This window comes from Melospiza georgiana, chromosome 1 (genome assembly GCF_028018845.1).
Source record: "Melospiza georgiana isolate bMelGeo1 chromosome 1, bMelGeo1.pri, whole genome shotgun sequence".
Lineage (NCBI taxonomy): Eukaryota > Metazoa > Chordata > Aves > Passeriformes > Passerellidae > Melospiza > Melospiza georgiana.
Window position 1 is genome coordinate 145,369,698 of NC_080430.1, and position 22,061 is coordinate 145,391,758.

Sequence of the window (22,061 nt, forward strand, 5' to 3'; positions counted from 1 at the left end):
ATCAAGGCATCATTTATAAGGTTTGGAAAATGTAGTGTGTGAGGCCAGTTTTACAGTAAAAACAAACAGCTTTGTCAAAACATTTAAGGCAACTTCATTCAACTTTCTATTTCTAGTTAGTTATAAATTCTTGTCTGCTATAAACTCATTTTCTGTTTTAATACATTTCAACTTCATGACTAACACAGATAATATAAATACTTTTCCAAGATAAGAGATTGGACAGCAGACATAGTCAGGATATCCCACTTGCATCGTCTTAGCATCATCACTCTTCATTTAACAATTTTCCCCATAACTTTGGCACTTAGTGAGGCAAGAAAAATACAAAGCCAAAACACAACCAACAGCATCCAAGTATCTTAGATTTAAGCTACCTCCTTAGGAATTCTTAGTTAAAAGTCATCCATTCCCACTGGTTTCACAAACACCATCACCATTGTATATTACATTATTAACAACACAGGGATGGACCATCATGGTCCTGCTTACTGACAATGTGGCACAGTGTGGCACAATTTTCGCATTCTGTTATACTCATCCTGGCATCATTTAACTTTATTAAAATTCAACAGTTTCATAAACTGACAATTAACAAACAGTTTCTGAAGGTTGTAAACAGGCACTCTGTCATCACTGAACAAAGGCATCCTAAGCTTTTAACATCACCCTTACATTTTTCTAACAGCTGACTTCATTACCTCACTACACACTGCAGAGAACATCTCAACTGCTTTCAAGCCTATGACACTGACATGTACAAGTATTAATTAGAATGGTTTTGTTTGTTTGGCATGAGCATTGCATTCTTGTAGTTTGATTGTCATGTGTTTTTTATGCCACCAGCCTTGACTTCTGTAAGACCTAGGACAGGGTCACACACAACATCCTTGTCACTCATCAGGGAGACACAGGTTTGATGGATACAGGCTGGATGACAAGCAATTGGCTCAGTGACCACATCCAAAGTGTCTGAATCAATGGCTCAACTTCCTGCACCTGGGTCCAGGTAATTCCCTCTATCAAAAGGCTGGGGGATGAATGGATTGAGAGAAGCAGTGTCAAGAAGGCCTTGAGGATTCTGGTTGTCAAAAAAAAAAATTAAAAAAAAAAATAAAAATCAGACATGAGCCAGCAATGTGCAGTTGCCAATTGTACCCTTGGCTGCACAAAGAAAAGTGTGGGTTGGAGCGCTCTCCTGTGAAAGCAATCTGAGGGCACTGGGCTCTTGTTAAGTCTGGAGAAGAAAAGGCTCCAGGGGAACCTTATAGCACCTTCCAGTACCTATAGGAGGCTACAACAGAGCTGGAGACTTCTTCCAACAAGAGCATGTAGTGATAAGACAAGGGGGAATGGCTCTAAACTGAAATACAGTTGGTTTAGATTAGCCATTAGGAAAAAAATCCCTATATTCTATGATTTTAGAAAATGAGGTTTTTAAAACCTAATCAAAATAAGATATCTAAATCCTAGTGCAGTCTCACAAGAAGACACAACTCTCCCAACAAACAAAACCTGCTATATTTTATTCTTTCCTGCCTCCCCCATCCCTAGTAAATCTTTTCTGTAGCACTTCAGAAAAACTAAGTTTTATATTAAGGACATTTCTTCAGGTATATTTCCCTCTAGAGTCCAAAATTCTTGCTTTGAGAGTAAAAAAAAATCAAAAGATAGTTTACCTGAAAAGTAAAATATATTACAAGAAGAAAGGAAATTATTATAATAAATTCAAGGTGGGAGCACTAGAATTCAAAATTCAAATCATGTTCCTACAAAGAAAATTTAATAATAAAAATTAACCCAGCAGAGACATAGTTCAGCTCTAATATAGTTATAACTTTACAGAATTATTAGCTTTCTAGAAGTACAGATTGGTCATTTAAAAAGAATTACATAACTTGCCAACATTCAATAACTATTCAAACTATTCCTAAAAATCACACAAAGCCCCAAATTTGATAAGCTTTTCAACTACACTTTTGCAGAGGTGTGAGTAGTATCCCATTTTCTCTATTAAAGCAGTCTCCCATTGAAAGAAAACAAATATCAATTTTCTTACACTGGTTTTATTAGGTTTAAATGTGCTGCTTTTCCAAGAATAAGCTCACTGTAAACTCCTACCTGAAAACACAAAAACACATTCATGAAACTAAACAACCACTTTACTTTGCCTCCTTATGTTCTAAAAGATTAAATCATGCAGTCCAAACAATTTTAAGGAGCCTACTTCTACAGTCAAGTGGAGTTTTGAATGTCTCTGAGGACAAGAGGTTTCACATTCTCTCTGAGCACTTGTTCCCCAGATTCATGGTTCAAAACAAACAAGCCCCCAAAATAATAATAATAGAAAACCACAAATACACCCCCTCAAAACTTTCTCAAAAGCAATCAGAATTTCTACTCTATCAGTTTTCTGCCTTTACATATACTACACATTTGAGAAATCAATATGACCTTCCCTCAGTCTCCTGTCTAAGGCTGAAGAAGTCTGGTTTTCCCTCATTAAGTGATGTGCTCTAGGCCCTTCATCACCTTGGTGATCCTCACTTGGACTTGTGGCAGTCTATAACTTCTTTCATGTACTGGTGAACCCCAAACACAGTACTTTAGATGTGGTCTCACAGCTCCTGACAGGGGGAAGAACCACTATCTTCTGGCTGCAACTTTACTAACACAGCCCAGTACGTGGCTGGCCTTTGTCACTGTGAAGCCACACTCAACAGCTCACCCACCTGGGTCCAAGGTTCTTCCTCAGAAATTGTCCTCTGGCCAGCCTGTACTGCTGCACATGGCAGCTCCATCCCTCCCTGGGGCAGGATTTCATATTTCTCTTCAATGAGTCACACAAGGCTCCTCCTGTGTCAGGCCACTTCTCCAGGTCCCACTGAAGGGTGACTGCTGCCAGCAGATTGAACAACTTGGTATGGTCCAAATAAACCTGATGAGATCACACTCAAGCCCACCATCCACCCAATTAAAAGATACCAAATGGCTCTAATTCCAAAACTGATCCTGGAAGGCACTGGTGCCACTTGCAACCTGAGACCAGCTGGACTTGCCTTCATTGGTCCCCCCACTCTGGGTTGGCCATCCAGGCCATGTCCCACCCACCCTGCAGATCCCTGACCTGGTCCATCTCTCACAGCTGGGACAGAAGGCTCCCAGAGCACACCATGCCTAAGGTCTGACAGTCCTACAGACTCTTGTTTAGCAGAAGTTACCTCCAGCACCATACTGATTTTTAGCTCTTAACCAAGACAAAACCAAGAAATAAAAGACTCCACTGGCATTGTAAGTTTCTATTTCTGCATCAGAAAAAGTTTTATATTTCCTCTGTTAAGAAATGTAACAAGAAGGATAAAACAAGAAAGGTCAAGATAGAGATGGCTATTTAGAAGAAAGAAAAAGCATTCACTTTCCAGTTTAACCACAGCAACAACACAACTTCAGGCCTCTCTTTTCACCACTGACTAAAAGAGACAAGAAGGCCACGTGCACCCACATGCACATCTATGTGTGTAAAGGGGGAAATGAAATCCTTACATTTTGTTGCTTTTTCACAGGATCATTAAAGGATCCATAATCACCACAATCAAGCCCACTGTAATCCAAAATCTTACTTGTCACAATGCTTATACAAAAGCTCAGCATTAGCCCACTGATAGCAATATTTACAACCCATTACATATAGCTATAGATAAATAACACAGATCAACACTCTCTCTTTAGAAATATAAAATAACTGTTTGTTGCACTTCTCAGCAGGGAATGGACTTCTAGCTGCACTCCTTCAGGAAAGGAAACTCATGCCATTATCTCAGGGCTTTTCCTTTGTACTCACCAATAAACTTTAGACCTCTTGGCCAGTATCAAACAAACCTGGCTGAACAGTCTCTAAGTACCAAAATATACTACTAACTGGACTCTGAAAAGTTTTCCATGAGATATAAAAACTCTATTAGCTGAGAGTCCTTTTTTTAGAACATGCTTATATTGCCTACCTTTGCACTTGAAACAATACTGATAATTAGCATTCTCAGCTTGATTCTGCCTAATGGTTTTATTGCAAGGCACTATTCCATTCAAAATGAGATGCTGCGATCTTTCTTACAATTATCCTCTGTAAATTTGCTTCACATCTGCTGTTTAAAATTATTAAAAGCCATCTTTATTCATATTGTTACAATCATAAAGACAGTTATGAAAATTGAGTTTTACTCTTTGTAGTAAGAAACATACTGGAAATTAAATCAACCAATCTCATTCTGTTCTGAATCATTCACGTGCAGTCCTTCAGTGACACCTGCTGAAATACAGACATGGCTTTGTGGGCTGTTTCCCCCTCTCTGTTTTCTTCAAAGCACTTTTTTATTGCTTTTTAACTACGGAAGGTGTCTCCACAGGACTCAAACCTAAACATTAAACTCAGCTTCAAGTCGTGTCACTTTAAGTGTCTCCCCTCCATCAGGGCCAAGTTCCCATGACTACATGGTACACACTCTGTCAGGGTTTATCTGCACAGCATACTGAACAGAGTGCACCAAAGAGCACTTTCACAGCTTCCTAACTGATGGGTAAACATGAAGAAGCCTGTTGGGAGTTCAAAACAAGAAGCAATACTTCCCAAAAAAACATATGAGGTACCAAATGCACTAAGTACTTTCAAAAATATGCCTAAAATGAATATAAATTCTCAAAAGGCAAAGCTAATTCATCTGCCATGACTGAAACTTTGAGCTACTAGAGAGTGTTTCTTATTTTTCCTAACATCAGTCACATTTAAGTAAAAGGAGATTGCCTGCTTATTACAGACGAATGCTTTGACTGCTATCAAATGAAGGGTAAAACTGATTACACACTAAATGAATAAATACTGTAGCATGCAAATATAAAAGCATCCTCAGCTGCATTTTAAATACAATACACTGCTGTCAACTCCATCTGTATCACATTTTCAGTGCTGTGATTGGGAGTCACCCATGTGCTCTCACTGTGGCCTCTGTATTTCAGAATGCTCACATGCCCATCTTTACATCTCTGTTGCAATTTGTCATTCATTGCAAAAGCAGCAATAATTGTCCTGAGTTTTATTATCTACACAAATAAATTTTTCTTATCCGTTATTTTTAGGACAGTTTGCCATCAAAAGCCTATTTCCTCAAAAACTGAAGATTGCTTGTGGTCTGTTACATAAAAAACCAGCTCTGAAGTACAAAGCTCTCTATGATGCAAGGCTGCTTCTAACTGCCATAAGTAATAATTTACAAGATTAGGAAGAGCTGAGTTTAAGTCTAATGCTGCTGGAGCTCCCTGGATTCACCTCCTAAAAATAAAAACATATTTTAATTAAAAAAATGGAGAAATGCAAAGAGTAGGATGTTATAATTTATTTGTTGCAATTATATAGAAGTGATGCTTCAAAAGTAATTAAGTGATAGAAATTTTTTCTATTATTTATTTATTTCTCTTGACACACACACACACAAAATAGATCCTACTCATTATCACAGCCCAGGGTAATGAACAAAGTCTATACAAAGTCTATGTCTAAAACAACCAGCAAAAGTTGCTACAGAATGGAAATGCTCCTGTTCTCATGCATGGTTTCACCTGCCTCCCTTGATAGAACACACTGTCACTGGAGAAGGATCTTGGGGTGGAAAAATGTATGAAATCACCACAGAAGATCTGATGTTATGGCAGTTTCAGTGCTACACAAGTTTCAACAAAATTATAAGGAGGAAAAATGCTGTCCCCTCATCCTCATGCCAAAAGTCCCTCCTCACAGTAGAATAATAAATAAATGCATAAACTGAAGCCCACAGGGAAAGATACATATGGGAAACTGTGAAAATGATTCATACACAACACATTTTGAAAGAAAAATTTTTTAAAAGGCAAAGCAAAAAAAGTAACAACCCCATACTTTCCCTTTTCCCATCTCTAATCTTAGAGATGTATCCATGACATGAAGAAGAATATGAGAAATCTTCTCCTTTCAAGCTTTTTTAGTTTACACCAGACTTGCACCAAGAACAACAAAATGTGTATAAGGCTGAGCAGGAGCCAGACAGTTATTCTTTAGTGATGTATATGCACACATCTGTTACAGGACCAGCCCAGACTGATAGACTGCTGTGCTCAGGCAGATCAGCACTGTGAGAAACAAAATGCAACAATCATTGCAGGAATAGTGTTGGTTTGGGTTTTTTTTAATTAAAAACCAAAACATAACAAAACCAAAACCTGAAAGCAAAATGCAAACGTATCTGTAGCCAATCTAATTGTCAGAAAACACATTTTGAGTTTCAGCTTCTCACTCAAGTGAAAAAGAAAGAAAGAAATAACATTAATCATTTAAGATGTTCAAGTATTAGAGAAGTACAACAGCAAAAGAGGCATTAAACTGCAAAATCAGCATCATCCCAACTGAAGCTATTCTTTATTTTATCATCAGCTTCTAGCTGTCCCTTCATATCTACCAGCCTGACTAAAGAGAATTTAAATATTTAAGCTTAATCTCTGTCTCCAGACAGTCCTGCACAACATCTGCTACTTTAAGAGAAAGACTCAGAACTGCCTGGTCATGATAACTGAGCTATCCCTTGAGTGCAAAGATGTCCTTTCAGCTGGAGCTGGGACACAGCAGAATGATAATCAAGACAGTCTTGTGGTGATCCCACATGTGCACTACTTATTCTCAGAACAGATGTCATCATTCTCTAAAAATTCCAGCTAGCTCACAAAGTAATATTAACTCAATGATTAAAATCAACTTTTCAAAATCTATTTGAGTAACACAAATCATGGAGCTTCTGTGGATACAAAAGCATGTCTGGTCAAAACAAAGCAGAGGCTGTATTTTAAGAGACTGTGTCAGTGATCTGTCTGTATTTACCATTTAGGCTTTTTACATAAAAAAGTAATTAGCCATCCATTTACATATGCAATAATTCCCTCTTCATATGATCATTACAGATTCTTATAATGGTTTGGGTCAGAAGAGATCTTAAAGAGCACCAAGCTCGACCCCCTGCCATGGGCAGGGACACCTTGCCCAGGACCACACTGCTCCAGGTCCCATCCAGCCTGGCCTTGAGCATTGCCAGGGATGGGGCACCCACAGCTCCTCTGGCAGCCTGTGCCACTGTCTCACCACTCTCACAGTAAAGAATTTCTTCCCTATATCTAATTAAATTTAAAGCCATTCCCTCCTGTCCTGACACTCCACACCCTTGTATAATGTCCCTCTGCAACTCTCTCAACCTTTAGGCCCTGGGAGGCTGCTCTAAGGGCTTCCCAGAGCCTTCTCTTCTAGAGCCTGAAAACTCCAACTCTCTCAGCCTTTCTAAAGAGCAAAGGTGTTGCATTACAAAAGAAACCTCCCACCTGCATGCAGAAATGTGTTAAAAACATATTTTTTACATGAATGTCAGATCATGCTGAAGAAATCAACAGAAAGGAGTAGATTGCAAATTCTCTCAAATTCGACCTATAGTACAATATAATGGTTGTTTCTCCCTCTATGAGTTTGAGAAAAAACCCTATTATTTTAGCAATAGAATGATCTTGAAAATGTGTGTTTACTTGGAGGCAATTACATAACACTCATGCTCTAAAAAAAATATATTATAAAACAATCTTGCAGCTTTTGTTAACTACTGTTAAAGAGGCCTAAGCCTGGCTAGAAATATGGCAGGGTCTTTTTTTTTTATTTTGATGTGACTGGATGATAAAAATCAAAGCTTGGTCTCTTGAAAGGAGAGAAAATCTTCATAAATTTCAGTAGTTTTAAACAATGCAACTTGCAAATCTTTGTGAATTTCAGTAGTTTTAAACAATATAGCATTAAACCTTCCTATTCAATAAACTGCTATAGAGTAGCATGTTCTTTCTACTGTCTTTGATTAATATTATGGCAGATTTAAATAAAGTTTGGGTGGAAGATTTTCTTCTGTTTTGTCTGTTGCTTTAATAAGTTGAGAACAGCGAAGTCCTTTGGAGGAGCACTCCCATGGTTCTCATTTTGTGAGGTATGCCTTTGTGCTTTGTTAGGCCTTCCACTGAAAACTTACTGAATGCAAATTCATCAGAATCAGTAAACATGTCTGCTCTGATTTTTCAGTTGAAACTTGTTCCAAAATTGCATATAACTGGATCCAAAATCTCCTCTGAAAACGAATTAAATAGGTAAAAGAGTGGTAACTAGGAGATAATATGTAGCAATTCACCCAGCTGAACACACTGCCCCTCTACTGATGGACAAGCAAGTAAGAAAATCAGAAAATGAGTCCATCACCTCTTATTATTTCAGAGAACTTGTTAGTTGTGATGCAGGAACAGTAAGTTCACAATTTTTTAATAACGTACAGAACCAGGTAATGACATCCACACAAAACCACTTTTTTTTCGTCACATTCTTTATGAAAAGGTTTTTCTTATCTAGCTACTGATCTGAGCTACATCAGGAACTACACTGGACTCAGAAGCTGGAAAACAGAGCTAACTTTCATTAAATCTGTTTAATTTCCCTTGCATTTCTGTTCAGAAAACAGTCCCAGTTTGCAAGGTTGCTTAGAATAAAGAAAATAATTAGTTAATCCACAAACTAGTTGACAGTTGCAGAGGTAGGTGCAGGTTGTGCTGAAATAAATTAGGTGTAAAACAACCTCAGCTCCTCCAGGCAGCAGCGCCATAACAGCACGGAGCCTGCCACTGCCTGCAAAAGTGCAGATGCAACATCCAGTTAAACACCAAACAGCTGCAAGGAGGGAACCATCCCCTTTGCCTTAACACAGCACGCTCACCACTGAAGTTCAGGAGCTGCGTGAGGAGTTCTTAGGTCACCCACAACACATCAACAACAGCAGCAGGAGCTGCAGAACACCCACTTCAACCACTGGTTTTAATCCCGTGTTTCACAGAACTCACTGCTTTAGGTAAGCAGGTGTAGAGAAACCAGCCCAGCTCAAAAGCAGCAGCAGCAAAACTGTGTCTTCACTGTAATTGGAGCTTGCATGCACAAAGACTCCAAAGGAGCCTTTTGGTAGCCACATCCTGACTGTATGTCCCCATGCAAATTATTAACTATAAATTTGGGAGAGTTGCAGATTTTTTGCACATGTTACAGTAGAGCCTGTTTAAATCTTGTTTCCCACCAAATAAAGCTTTTTTGTATTTACAGATAATAAAAAATAATGCAAAACAAGTCCAGTTTAAACTGCAATCAGTTCAAATAGGGCACATAAAACAGTTATACAAACCAAAGAAATTCAAAGAAGAGCAACACAAGCAACAGAAGTACCCACCATTCTTTATTCCCCGATTTATAGTCAAATCCAACATAAAAACTTCTAAAATACATACAGTCCACACAAATAGTGCAGAACACTGTGTATTTATCTTATATATTTTGTTTCTTTTTGGAAAGGCATTATCACATTCAACCTGCACTGATGTATCTCCCAAACCATGAAAGCATTACACTGTATTCTTACCCTAGAAGTAAGTTGCCAGTGATGAAAAAATATGTATTATTTAACTCTGTGCATGCTGTCAAGTGTACTAATAAGCATATCAATGTCTGTACCTATTCCACATAGTTAAGAACAGGGGGCAGCAATTCTGTCAAACACTATCCTAACAGGTTGATTCTTGAGAAATCTATCAGTGGCCATGGCTTAGTTACAAGAGAAAAGAAAAACCAAACCAGTTACAATTATGGAAAAGTTACAGATGTTAATCTAGGTTACATAATAAAAATAAAATAGATAATTCTAAATGTGAACTTACAATCACTGTCATCAATTGCCCCGGACAATAGCGCTGTTACAGTTTTGAACACGGACAGTTTTTCTATTAAAACTTCAACTGATCTGAATCCTGCAGCATCATACTTCCATACCCAAGACTATCAAGCAAAAACCATAATTAAATAATTAATACTCTTTCCTTGCATACCAAATGTTTTGCTCATGCCAACACATTCAGCAGAACTAAAAGACTCTATTAAATCCATCTCCTAGATACGCGCTGGCTCCTGAAGAATCGACAAATACTTGATGAACTAAGTGTATAATCCAAACCAACAACTAACTGCAACCTCTGCAACAATAGCAAAAATCTGCCTTCTTTCAGTGGCATCATGCTTGGACCTTCAAACAAGCAAAAGGCAAGAGAAGAGCTGTACACTGTCTTCTTTTAAAGTCATTTGGAAGACATTTCCTCATAACCACTGACCTAGTCCATAGGAAATCACTCTGAAACCTCAAATAGGAAGCAGCGGACTGATATTCCTTGGAAACCAGCTCTGGAAGTTTACCCATTTTCATGCTCCTATTTCTTGACAGCAGAGCAGGGTGAACATTTAAATGACGCTCATAACAAGCATGAAAAACCCCAGCAGTGAGGCTTCAAGGTTGAAGTGCTGAGACCATATAATCTCTTCTGCTGCATTATTTTGCTCCTCTCCTTCCACCAATTCTGTTTTCATATTATTTCCTTCACTCCACATTCATCTCTTCATCCTTACCTCATTTCTTAAACCAAGTCTCCCTTGGCAGATTTCTGCAGTCAGAGTTCTGTGCTTACTTGATGTAATGAGTGGCTGGGGAAAACCTCTACTAATGTTCTCAAACAAAACTCACCCTTCATCTTCCCTCTGAAAATCCCAACATTCACGCATTTTTTTTCTACTGCAACAACTGACAACACTGAAAACACCAAGAAGTACCACAGCAACATATAAGTTCAGACAACTGCTTTACGCGCTAATCTTTGAGACGCCAGAGCAGGAAAGCTTTCTCTAACTAGCTCAACACAAGGGCAAAGTCCCACAATTAAAAGAGCAGATTACATGCATACCAACGCCTCTGGCTCCTGTGGATTTGGGCGGGTGGTGCTGCCCCGTCCCTGATGCTCTCTCAAAGGCGTACAGAAAAAAAAATTAATAAAAAGGAACAAAAAAGAGGGAAAATGATAAAAACCAGGGGATAGGGTTTGGGGTGTGGACGATTTACCTCTTCCAGCAGCGTGACCGTGTTCCTGCAGTTCTGCAAGCGGGTGGTGAAGCTGGAGGTGGTCGGGGAGTTGTAATCCTCTGTGGTCTCGGCGATGAACTCCGACACGGTGATCTGGTCCGGCATGATCCTGCCCCACCGGTAAAGCCCAGGAGAAGCCGGGCACACAGATCCGAAGAGAGAAGCAGCCAAGTTTCGAGGGGAAAGGTGGGGGGAAAAAATAAGAAAACGGAAAAAAAAAAAAAAAAAAAAAAAAGGAGAGGGAAGAAGATGTTAACAGCCAGCAGAGACCCGCAACATCAAAGCACCGGAGCCGCAGAGGGAGGCTGAAGCTTGCCCTCTACATCCAGCCTCTCCCCGGCCGCCCCCTCCTCCTCCGGCCAGGAGGTGAAGGGGGAGAGGCCCCCGCACGGCGCCCCTCGCTCGGCCCCGCCGGTGGGGAGCGCTCCCGCGGCCGCCTTCGAGCAGCCCAGCTCGGCCCCGCCGCGGCGCTGCGGGGAGGGCGGCGGGAGGGGAGCGGCAACCGCGCCGGGCTCAGCCCCTTTCCCCACCCGCGCCGACCCCCCCACGCCCCCCGGCCCGGCCGCTGCTCCCGCCCGCGTCGAGCACTGACTTGTGCGGGCTCGGGCTGCGCCCCCCGGGCGGGGGAGGCGGGGCCGGGCCGGGCGCGGCGGGGCCGCGGGGCCGCGCTGACGGGCACCGCTCACGGGCACGCGCCGCCCGCCGCCGCTACGCGCGACAACGAGGAAGCGGCTCCGCGCAGGCGCGGCCGGCGCTCCCCTCCCCCGGCCCCGCGGTTTCTGAGGGGGGGAGGCTGCCACTCTTTCGTTTTCTTATCATAAAAAAGGGGTTTTTGGTGGGAGCTGACAAGGTCGGCGGATGCTGGGCTGCGGTACTGTCCCTAAGCGGGAGAATGAGCTTCCCGTGCCTCTGGCGCCGGGGAGAGACCCTGCCCTCCTCGGGCTGCGGCTCCGCTCCAGGGAACCCCCAGGGCGAGTCGGAGCCTCTCTTGTTTCTTTATTTCCCTTCCGTGAGTCCGTCACGGGCGGTCGGAGCCCATCCGCCGGTGATGTACAGCCGAGGATTCGTGCAGCTGAGGGTGCCACCCCTCTCGACAGCCTTGACTGCATAGGTTTTTACGCTCCTTAGTCTTAGTTAATTTTTAAGAAGTCCTGCTATGATTTAGAGAAGCCCTTGAAGTTGCTATTGCCGATTTTGCGTTACAAGCTCTGTGCCTGAGCCCTGCCGGAGCAGAGCTGTCTCAGTGCTGCCGTGGCCGGGTCGCGCAGCCCAGCGCCGTGCCCCAGAGCAGCGCTGGCCCGAACCTGAACCGCGGGCTCACAGCTCTGTGTCCGCTCACAAACAGTATTTCTGAATAGTTAACATCTCCTTTATCCATTGTTGTATCACGTAACTCAGGGAACTGACAGACAGACAGACCCTTTTTTTTTTTTTTTTTTTTTTTTCCTTAAAGCTTAGGTTTGAGGTCCCATATGTTCATTTCTAAAGAAGGCTAAGTCTCAGGAGGCTCAAGTAATTGTGGTCATCTGCTGCATCAGTGTGATTTATTTAGCCTTACTGTGTGATTTCCTCCTCCTTATATTTGGGATTCTCTCCACACAAGCTGGGCCATTCAGGAATGGTAAATATTCTCAAATCTGAACAATTGAGAATGAGCAATATTATATGGCTGTATCCATTTCAAAAGATTTTATGTTCTCTGCATAAGTACCTGCCATATTACAATGTGGTTAGGCTTGTACATGGTTTTGCAGGTAATTCTAATAAAATGCCTGTGCAACTCAAAAATAGTTTACAGTATCAACTAAAAACTGCAATGCCTGAGTAAGGATAAAAAGGAGATGCTTGATTTGAGTATACTCGTAAAAAAATTACTTCTATGCAGTTCTGTCAGCAAAAATATGACCAATACTCCTGAGCAGTGGTCCTGCCTGAACATGTTTCTGTATTTCATTGCCTTAGTAGAAGCCCTCCATGTGGCCATGTGATTGCTGCTGCTGCTGCTGCTGCTTCACGTGATGCAGCTTTCTGGCACAAAGGCTCTGAGCTCGTACAGATGATTGTTAAACGTCATGAGACTCTGAAAGGTAGAGTAGGCAAGAGGAGGAGGAAGCCAAGAAAAGAACTGTGTGGGAGTTACAGTGAAAAATGGATTTGGGCAAAAAAAAATGAAGGGCTGAAGAAGCAGCGGGAGAGGTAGGAAGAAAATCAGTTGATGATCGTGTTCATTGGAGCAGTGGAGGAGGAAGAGAGACCAAGAAGATAAAAATGGCTGGTGGCATCAAAAGCAGTTTGGAAAGGAGAGTAAAGAACTGGCTGGGGGGTTGGGCCAGGGAAGAGCTGTTGGTAAAATCCAAAAGAGCTGTTTTGGCCTAGCCTGCTTGGAAACTGGATGGGTGAGGGATACGGCCCGAGGGCCCAGCAGGGTCTCTGTGGTCACCCCCTGTAATTTCCTGCTGAACATCAATCATGGGCTGTCACACAGCTGTTCCTGGTGGTCCACAGGTCAGCCACAGTGTTAACGTTAGGAAGGTTCCTGATCCCTCACTGGCAGATTTCAAGTGAGGATAAATCCATCACACTGGTGGACAAACTGGTTTAATTAATTGGGTGCTCTCACTATCAGGGTTGAATTGTTCTTCTTCGGGCTGAAGTCATTGAGCTTGACCATTAATCTCTGGATTGTAAAATAACCTCATCTGTTATCCCAATAAATCCCCCCAGAAGCTGAACATATTGTTAAAGACATAATTGCTTTGATACTATTTTGTGCAAATTTAAACTACAGAACTGAAGAGCATATTCAGCTAAGAAAGGGAGTAGACTGGCCAGGGAAACTGTGAAGAGTGACAGAAGTGAAGGCAGAGCAGAAAGTGCAACTGAACTTTTGTGTTTCCTCATCAGGGAAAAACAGTTGTCTTCTAAAAAGACATATAAAATGTATAAGGAATAGAATGAATACAGAAGAATACTGGTAAATAAAGAGAATGGCACAATGCCTAAAAATGAAAAAGGAAGATCATAGCTGCCTTTTGGTCTGTTTTTGACTGTTCTGAAATTGTTTTTGACTGTTCTGAAATTATTTACTCTGCCAGAGAGAATACAGTGCTCTGTTTTGCTGCTTAGAAGCAGCATTTCCCCTTCCCTTATTCAAATGTTAGTAAAGAAAATAGCCCTATAGGCATGACCTCTTTGGACTTGGATTATTTTCATTTAAACACATGGAAACAAGATCAGTAAATTAATGTGATTTTAATAAAAACATACAAGCTACCTGTAAAATGTGCTAATGTTTAAACTAGGCAGATTATGTATTTCAAATAGCATTCAGTGATTTTCAGATTTAACTATGTTTCCTGTTTTGAATTGCAATCAGTATCTGAGATTCAATTCTAAATTTGTAAGATGCACCTCTCTATAAATTGTCACTAACTGAAATCACTGTTTCACTTCACAAATGTCAAAGAATAATCATCAGAATGTGAAAGTTATGTTTCACAGTGTCTGCTGTAACCCTGTCTTAGTCTGTGCTAGATCCTGGGTGAGGCTGTGCCACAGCCTTTTTCTCATGGAAGGTTTGCCAGTGAAGTTATGCTTATCTCAATCCTCTTGGTATTCTGAAGTGAAATACATCTTTTCCATCCTGGACAAGCTAATGCCAGTGAGGATCATGCAAGCAGCACTGGAAATCACTTACTCCTTACTGCTGATGCATTGCAGTCAAGGTAGTTGTGCTGTCTTGCCATCCCACCCAGTGATTCAGTCTACAAATCCACTTGATTCCCTGGCTTGTATTGTGATTGCAAACAGAAGAGTTAATTACAGCAAACTGAGAGTAATTCTGCAGTACTGGTGATAGTCACCGTGCTCAGGGAGAGGCTAAGGAACATAGCAATGACAAGCTGCAGACACAGGTGTTGTGCAATAAACTGAATAGCAATGATAGTATTCTTCATTTTATAGTATTTTAGAGAGCTTATATTTAGATTGAGGCCATCAGTTCACTCACAGGAGCTGAGCAGGAGTGAACAGGTGATGATGTTGTCATCACTGTGAACTTTGCAGCATGACCAGTATGTGCAGAGGTGAAGATCTACATGGCACTTGCACAGCTCTTCACATCATCAATGCAATTAACTATTGAAACCACACAGCCATGAGGTAGAGAACAGCAAGATTATGTTTCCACTGCAGATAAGGAGCCAGATAGATGAGCTTGTGTCCCTGCTGTGTTTGTGGCTGTCTAGCTTTAGTCATGCAAAGCCATCTCTTCAGGGTATCAACACCTCATCTAGGCTGAAGCTGGTGGTGAATCTCCTGTGGGATGTGGTTATGCTGCCTGCAGAGAGCAGCCCCAGGACCACCCTGAGGTCACACTTCCCTGCTGCATAGGAAGCAAACTCACAGATGCAAACTCAGGTGTGGTTGCTGCTTTTGGAAACAAGCTGGACCCGGGTCCCTGGCTGTGCACCAGTGTGTTGTCAAGCATGCTCAGACAAGATGCCTCCAGGGCCATTTGCAGCCTCTCAGTGCGGCAGCAAAGTTGTTAGCTGGGAAATGGAAATCACTGTGCACATCCCTTCTGTGCAGTGGTCCTTCTGATTAGTACCAGTGTAGTCATGGCAGGATCTTACATTCAGGGGGTTTTGATTCTCAAGTATTAACATGATGATGCCTTTTTGCAAATACAGGTTTACAGGTTTACACTCAGTTCTTGACTTGCAAGGTTTCCATCTTGGTGATTACTGCAGATAAAAGTGCTGATTTTATAATATAACAGACAGTAGTGCTTCATTAAAACATCAAATCATTGAAATGCACATGCTTTTCTTAGTAAACTATATAGTTGTTCTTTTTATGCTCCTTAACATCTCCACAAACATGGAGAGTGTCACCAGCTCAGCAGCAAATAGCAACAGTAGTGTGCTAAAATGCATCAGGAAAATATCCTTAGGCTATGTTTCTCTACTATACTGCTATCCTGAATATATTTGTGGTTTGGTGTTAGATCCATCCATTTCAGCTAAACACAGCAGTCAGGAGTACTCCCCATCCTCCTCCTGATCCTAGCTCTCTTTATGAGATAGCTGTATGACATCAGGCATCCATGGCATTGGATACCTGATAAAGCTGATTTGATGTTCCCTGAAAAAACATCTACATGGTAAATCGCTGTTCCTACATTTTTATAGTCTTATTTTCAGATAACTTCTGACAAAATTAATGGGAAAGGCTTATTTAAATTTATGGCCATAATACTAGAATATCCACAAATATTTCTGAATATCAGCTCTTCTCATTTGAGTTAGATGCTGGGCTTAGGGGGTAAAAGAAGCTTCAAATCAACAGGAATCTCAGCAGGATGAGTTATGCTTTTGGTTTTGGAATATCTCACGTGCTAAAACTCGGTAAACTTTTTTTGTTAATGGAACTCTCGTAGTTTTGTTTTGCAAAGCAAAACCACCCCTTTTATGTAATGACAAGTAACATCATCACTTTATACTTCAGCAGGAAATGTTTAGTCAGGAGGTGTTTCACCTCCAGGAGCTGTGTCCTCTCAGAGGACGGTGGGACGGCTGACAGCCTTGCACAAAATGTAACAACCACATATCTAACCTGCAGCATGTTTGCACGTTTAATATCACACAAGTGCATGATGTACTCACAGGAAAAGGCAAAGTCTATTTTAAACACTGAAGCCTACATCACACATTGTGACTGGTGCTAATTTGCTTGAAGGGAACATACATGGTAAACTGCAGAGTGTTTCTACTTGAGGAAGAAGTCTGTTGGCTTTGACATTTGCAAACAAACCTTTGAAATTATTATGTTACTGGGACCAAATAGGTAACTTTCCAGTAAAAGAAAATTTCTTGCCTATGTCACACTGCTGAACATGAAGAAGACCAAAATCCAGGTCCAGCAAACATGCTGATTGCAATTCTGTGTTTTTTATGGGACAGTATCTTCTAATGTGACTTATGAACTGCATGAGCTGTGTCAAGAATTTGTGCTGCTGCTGTGACGGTGTTGAATGCAAGAATCAGCTGATTCCAGTTTTAATACTGGCATCTCCCACCATTTGTCTTCATCTGGTATTTAAAATGAGATAGTGAATGTCTCAGAAACTACATGTTATTTTAGAAACCTTTTAGCACTTACAATAGTGGCTTAAACAGAAGGTTCTTTTCACATTCTTTCAATATTAAAATGAGAGCAAAAAGAGAGCCCATTGTGTTCTCTTTATAAATGACATTTTGGTAGCATTAAGGTCATGTGGTTTTAACACTATGTGGACAAAATGAAAAAAGATTAAGTCAGAACATCAGAAATATTTTGCTGAATTATATATTTTGCATCTTATTTACATGAATGTCCTGGGCAAGTAACTTGGCTGAATGATAAGGAAACTCAAATAACCACCTCAAAGGACAGCTGAAAATAACAGTACTGAAAATGAAGTGCAGCATTGAGTTACACAAGATTAAGCTGACTAATCTGCTGATTCAGTTTTGCCTTTGTTTTTTGGTTTTGTCATGCAAGATCAAGTGTCAAGCAGACAAACACGTAATGGCATTCCAGGCTCCCAGTAACAACAACAAGCAATGGGCTGTTCCCCTGCTGCCTCTGCATTCTCCAAAAATGAAACAGCAAAATGCTCACCTGCAGCAAGAGGCAGCAGGTGAAGGACAAAGATCCTCCTTTTCTTGTTAGAGGTGTGATGAACTTGGTATTTCTATTTCACAGATGGTTTTTGTTAGAGATGCTCATTTAAGAAACCTTACTTCAGTTGATAGGAAGTGCAATAATGCATATGAAGGGTCTGGAAGAGAAGCCATGCAAGGAGCAGCTGAGGTCACTTGGGCTGTTCAGCCTGGAGAGGAGGAGACTGAGTGGAGACCTCATTGTGATCTTCAACATCCTCACAAGGCAAAGAGGAGGGGCAGACACTGATCTCTTATTTCTGGTGCCCAGAGACTGGACCCAAGGGAATGGCTGAAACTTGTGTGAGAGGAGGTTTAGGTTGGATATTAGGTTTTTCCCCCAGAGGGTGGTTGGGCATTGGAACAGGCTCCCCAGGGAAGTGCTCGCATCCCCAAGGCTGACAGAGTTCAAAAAGCACTTAGGAAATGCTGCCAGGCATGTGGGATTCTTGGGCATGGTCCTGTGCAAGAACAGGAGTTGAACTGAGTGATGTTATGAGTCCCTTCCTACTCAGGATATTTTATGATTCTGTGATTCTGTGTGTCAGGAGACAACAGGTTCAAACACAGCTCTTACAACATCTACAGAATATAAAAACACAGCAGTATGTTCTTCTGTATGGACTGGTTCTTGGACAGTCCAATGGTATCAAACTCTTACGAGTGCTGATGAATAAGAAATCTGTCAGTGGAGCCACTCGTAGGTTTGATGTTAACCCTTGCCCAAGTGCCAATATGAGCCTGCTCATTACTCACAGAGATGGTCAGGCAGGAACTGCTGACCCTGAGGGAGGTGGTGTTCCTGCAGTACCCACCATCACTGCACTGGTGAGGCTGAGGAGCACCACAGGGAAACCTGGGCATGGTTGTCCTTGCATTCCTGACACTGAGCAAATCTTTGAAGCATTGTTGGGAAGGACACTGCAGACATGTTGGCAGGAGAGCAGGTCATTCCAGTGGGATTCAAAGGACAAGATGAAGCCAGAATGTCATGAAGGGGTACTCTGATTGAAATGAGAGAAATAAGAGTCCTTCCAAAGAAGGTGTCATAGTAGCTGGATGCTTTTTTTTTTTTTTAATATGAGAAATAGCAATGACTAAAATCAGAGGGTGATACTGCAGAAATGAACATGTTGCAGGGCAGCTGGCATAGCAGGCTCTCCAAAATAAAAAGAGAATGAAATAAAGCCTCAACCCACATTGCAAACATTTCAATATTTTCTCTTTCCCTCTGGAAACGATTTGGCTGTGTCATTACCAGGCACATCTCTGGTTCTACTGAAGATGCTAAATCTATGCTGATGGCAACATGCAGTGTTTTGCCTGCAGAAAAAAATGAAGGTTCAGACCAAAATGAACCTGGGAAGCAGTTAGAGAATGAAGTAAAGGCTCTGTAGACCTGGGATCATGTCCTTGAGCTGCCACTCATGGCTCTGACATGGCAACTGATCTCTGTGTGCATCATTTCTCTATCTGTGGAATGCAGACAATTACATTTATTTCTCTAGGTGAAAGAACACTGGGCTTTTTCAATTGAATACTGCTGTATCAGAACTAAGTATTTTTAATGTATATTTTATTGTAAGAGTTTCTAAAAGTAACTGAGGGATGAGAAGGACTCTCCGTCCAAACAATTTTGTCAGCACTTTTTTGGACAGACAAAAAGGTTTGGCAGGTAAATGAAAGGGTTTCTTTCTACTAGTTGTTAATGCTGTGAAAATATAAATCAGAAAGATCTGGGTTTGTGAAGGACTCCTCCCTCTTTATTATAGTTTTATTAGCATTACTTTGTGGAAAAAGAGGGACTAAGACCCCCATGATAATAAACAGAAGTCATTAGCAAGGTTTGCTAAGACACAGTTTGCAGATGTGAATGTGTATGGGCCTACTCAGTTGAAGTTTAAGTGCTGGCTTATAGTGTTGTCTGAGCATACTTTATTTCACATAATTTCCTAAATAGCATCTCATTAGAGAAAGACTGGAAATAAATCTGCAGATGTTGGATGTTATAAAAAAAGGTTCTTCCAGCCACTGAACATATTAGCACATCTGTGTTTGCCTTATATAAGCTACTGTTTTCAAGGATGCATCCCTTGGCCAGACTCTAGACTTGAAAGTAGCATAAGAAATTTTCAATTCAGGAGTGATGCCTTTTGGGTTTTGTTTTGTTTGTGTTTATTTTGTTTGCATGTTTGTTTGTTTTATTAAGGAAATAAGAATGTTTAACGATATGTAAGATCTGAAATAATTTGAGACATGTCTCCTTTATGCTCAAGCAAAATTACTCATATTTAAAATTATGGTTTGTAGGTTTTATTAATGTAGATGTTTGAATGTTGAAGTCATAAGGTTTTGGCAAAACCCAGGATGACAGATAACCATATGGAAGTTTTTGGAAACTAGTCTTGCTGTGTGTACCAAATTTCTGTTGGGCCAGTGTTCACATGGTGCTAAATGAAATTTAACAGTGCAGAATTTCAGTCTAGAGGTTGATCACAGCAGCTCCTTTAGCCAATTACTCATTTGCTTCTACTTTTAACCACTGAATTTGAGCTTGCAGCTTCCTAAGTTAACTGGCGCTCCATTGACTACTGTAGAGGGTGACCATCTGCTCATCTGTTCTGCCTCTAAGGATTTTTTTTGAAGCAATGCTGATCTCAGAAAATTTGAAAGGGCAGCAGGAAAGATGTCAAAAATCTTCAGCTCCTTAAAGTTTTGTGATAAAATTAAAATGAGTGGGGTAACAAAATGTTTCTTGTCCTTATGAATGGGAGAGGTTCACTGTCACCTTGTTCTTTGTCAAGTTAATCAGTGTGGGAGAAGGATCCCCTAAGTGTCCCAGTCATGGGAAAAGTTTCAGTGATGGCTTGCACCTCCTCAGGAGCTTCATCAAGACACGGATCTGTTGGAAATTTGGTTTCATTAACTTCTGAGATGTTAGCACTACTTATTTTCTTGTTGGCCGTTGTGATTTCCTTCAAGGAAATCTAGGAGCAGTAGGACATAAAAATGGAAGTGCCATTTTAAAATCAAGTAGGAATGTCCAGCTTAATAGCTCCATTTTTTTTAAATACAACTGTTTGACTTCTGAACTCTTGCTTATTTAAGACCTCATGGACCCAAAAAGGAAAAGTATGTGTAGCCATGTGACAAAGCAAATGCGCCAAAGGAGGATTTATTCAGTTTTGGGAAGATCAGCAGCAGTGATTCACCCTCTTGGCTGGTCTGGGCTGCAATATGGTCAACTGATTCCCCCAGGGAGGAGGAAAGGATGAAAGTCCCACACGGCTCTGTGGTCACAGGGAGCAGTGACCTGTGCCAGGGTAGCTCCGACCCTGCATCCAGTACAAAGAAAACTTCAGCCTTAACCATCAGTATTGCTGTAGTAGGGGATTCAAGTCAGGCAATCCAAATGTAGCTTTTAGTGGTTCAGTGAAACAGAGTGAAAACTTTAAAACAAGAGAACTCACCATCCAGAGACTGAATAAACAAAAAGCATATTTAGACGACTGTGTGCTATTCAGCACTTTACATCACACAAAGAAGAGAGTCCCTCCTCTTTTCAAGCCCTCACACAAATCTTGCCATAGATTTTTCAGGCTGATCTGAGAGATTTGTTGTTTGTTTTCAAAGTTAAAACAACATCAGTTACCAGATCTAGATGAGTTGAAAGGAGTTACAATGTCCCTTGTATACCCTGCTGCCCTCATCCAGCTTTAAGATCTATGAAAGCAAAGCAAACTATGTAATAAATGTTAGTGTTTGTTCCAATAATTGCTCAAGTGGCCAATGCTTTGTAAGGATTTACTGATTCATTGGTATTTTTGATCCTTGAAAGGCAATAGGTTAGACTTTTTCTGAGGAACACCCATTGTAAAGTCTGAAGTGGCATTGAGCAGAAAAAACCTACTGGCAGGTATTAGGATTTATAAAATATCTGGTCTGACTTTTACTTTTTAAACTATATTTATATTTATGGTTATATTTATGTTTATGTTTATATCGTTGTCTTTCTTACCGATTCCATAGTGAATCTCTTGAAGAAAAACTTGAAAGCCTGGATGCTGAAGATCTCATGTCTCATCTGTCACGACCAGAAACCTACCTAGAAGAGGAGAAAGATCGAGTAAGTAAAACTGACCAAAGCTATGGGACTAACAAAGTCACTTATTTAAACAGTCAATTTGAAACAATGTGTGTTAATTCTTCAGAGATGGAAATTTATCTTCCATTATTTGATTGCTGCATTTGATAATATGAGTTTCACTGTGGTGAACAGATCCATTAGAAATTCCCTGATAAAGAACACCTTGTTAAA

General features: G+C 40.9%; 1 protein-coding gene across 6 annotated transcripts in view; it reads right to left on the reverse strand.

Annotated features, from left to right (window-relative positions):
* Window positions 1-21,835, reverse strand: part of ASAP1 (ArfGAP with SH3 domain, ankyrin repeat and PH domain 1) — a 123,308-nt gene extending 101,473 nt beyond the window's left edge. For 5 of the 6 annotated variants that reach the window (XM_058041983.1, XM_058041969.1, XM_058041973.1 and 2 more), the window contains exons 1-2: window positions 21,762-21,835; window positions 11,019-11,148 (exon numbers count right to left, since the gene is read on the reverse strand). In XM_058041983.1, the coding sequence (XP_057897966.1) occupies window positions 11,019-11,148; window positions 21,762-21,820 (189 nt within the window). In that variant the 5' untranslated portion in view covers window positions 21,821-21,835. Of the gene's footprint in view, window positions 1-11,018; window positions 11,149-11,631; window positions 11,686-21,761 lie in introns of those variants that run through there. The other variant, XM_058041972.1, reaches the window with a different exon arrangement.
* Window positions 21,836-22,061: the final 226 nt, after the last annotated feature.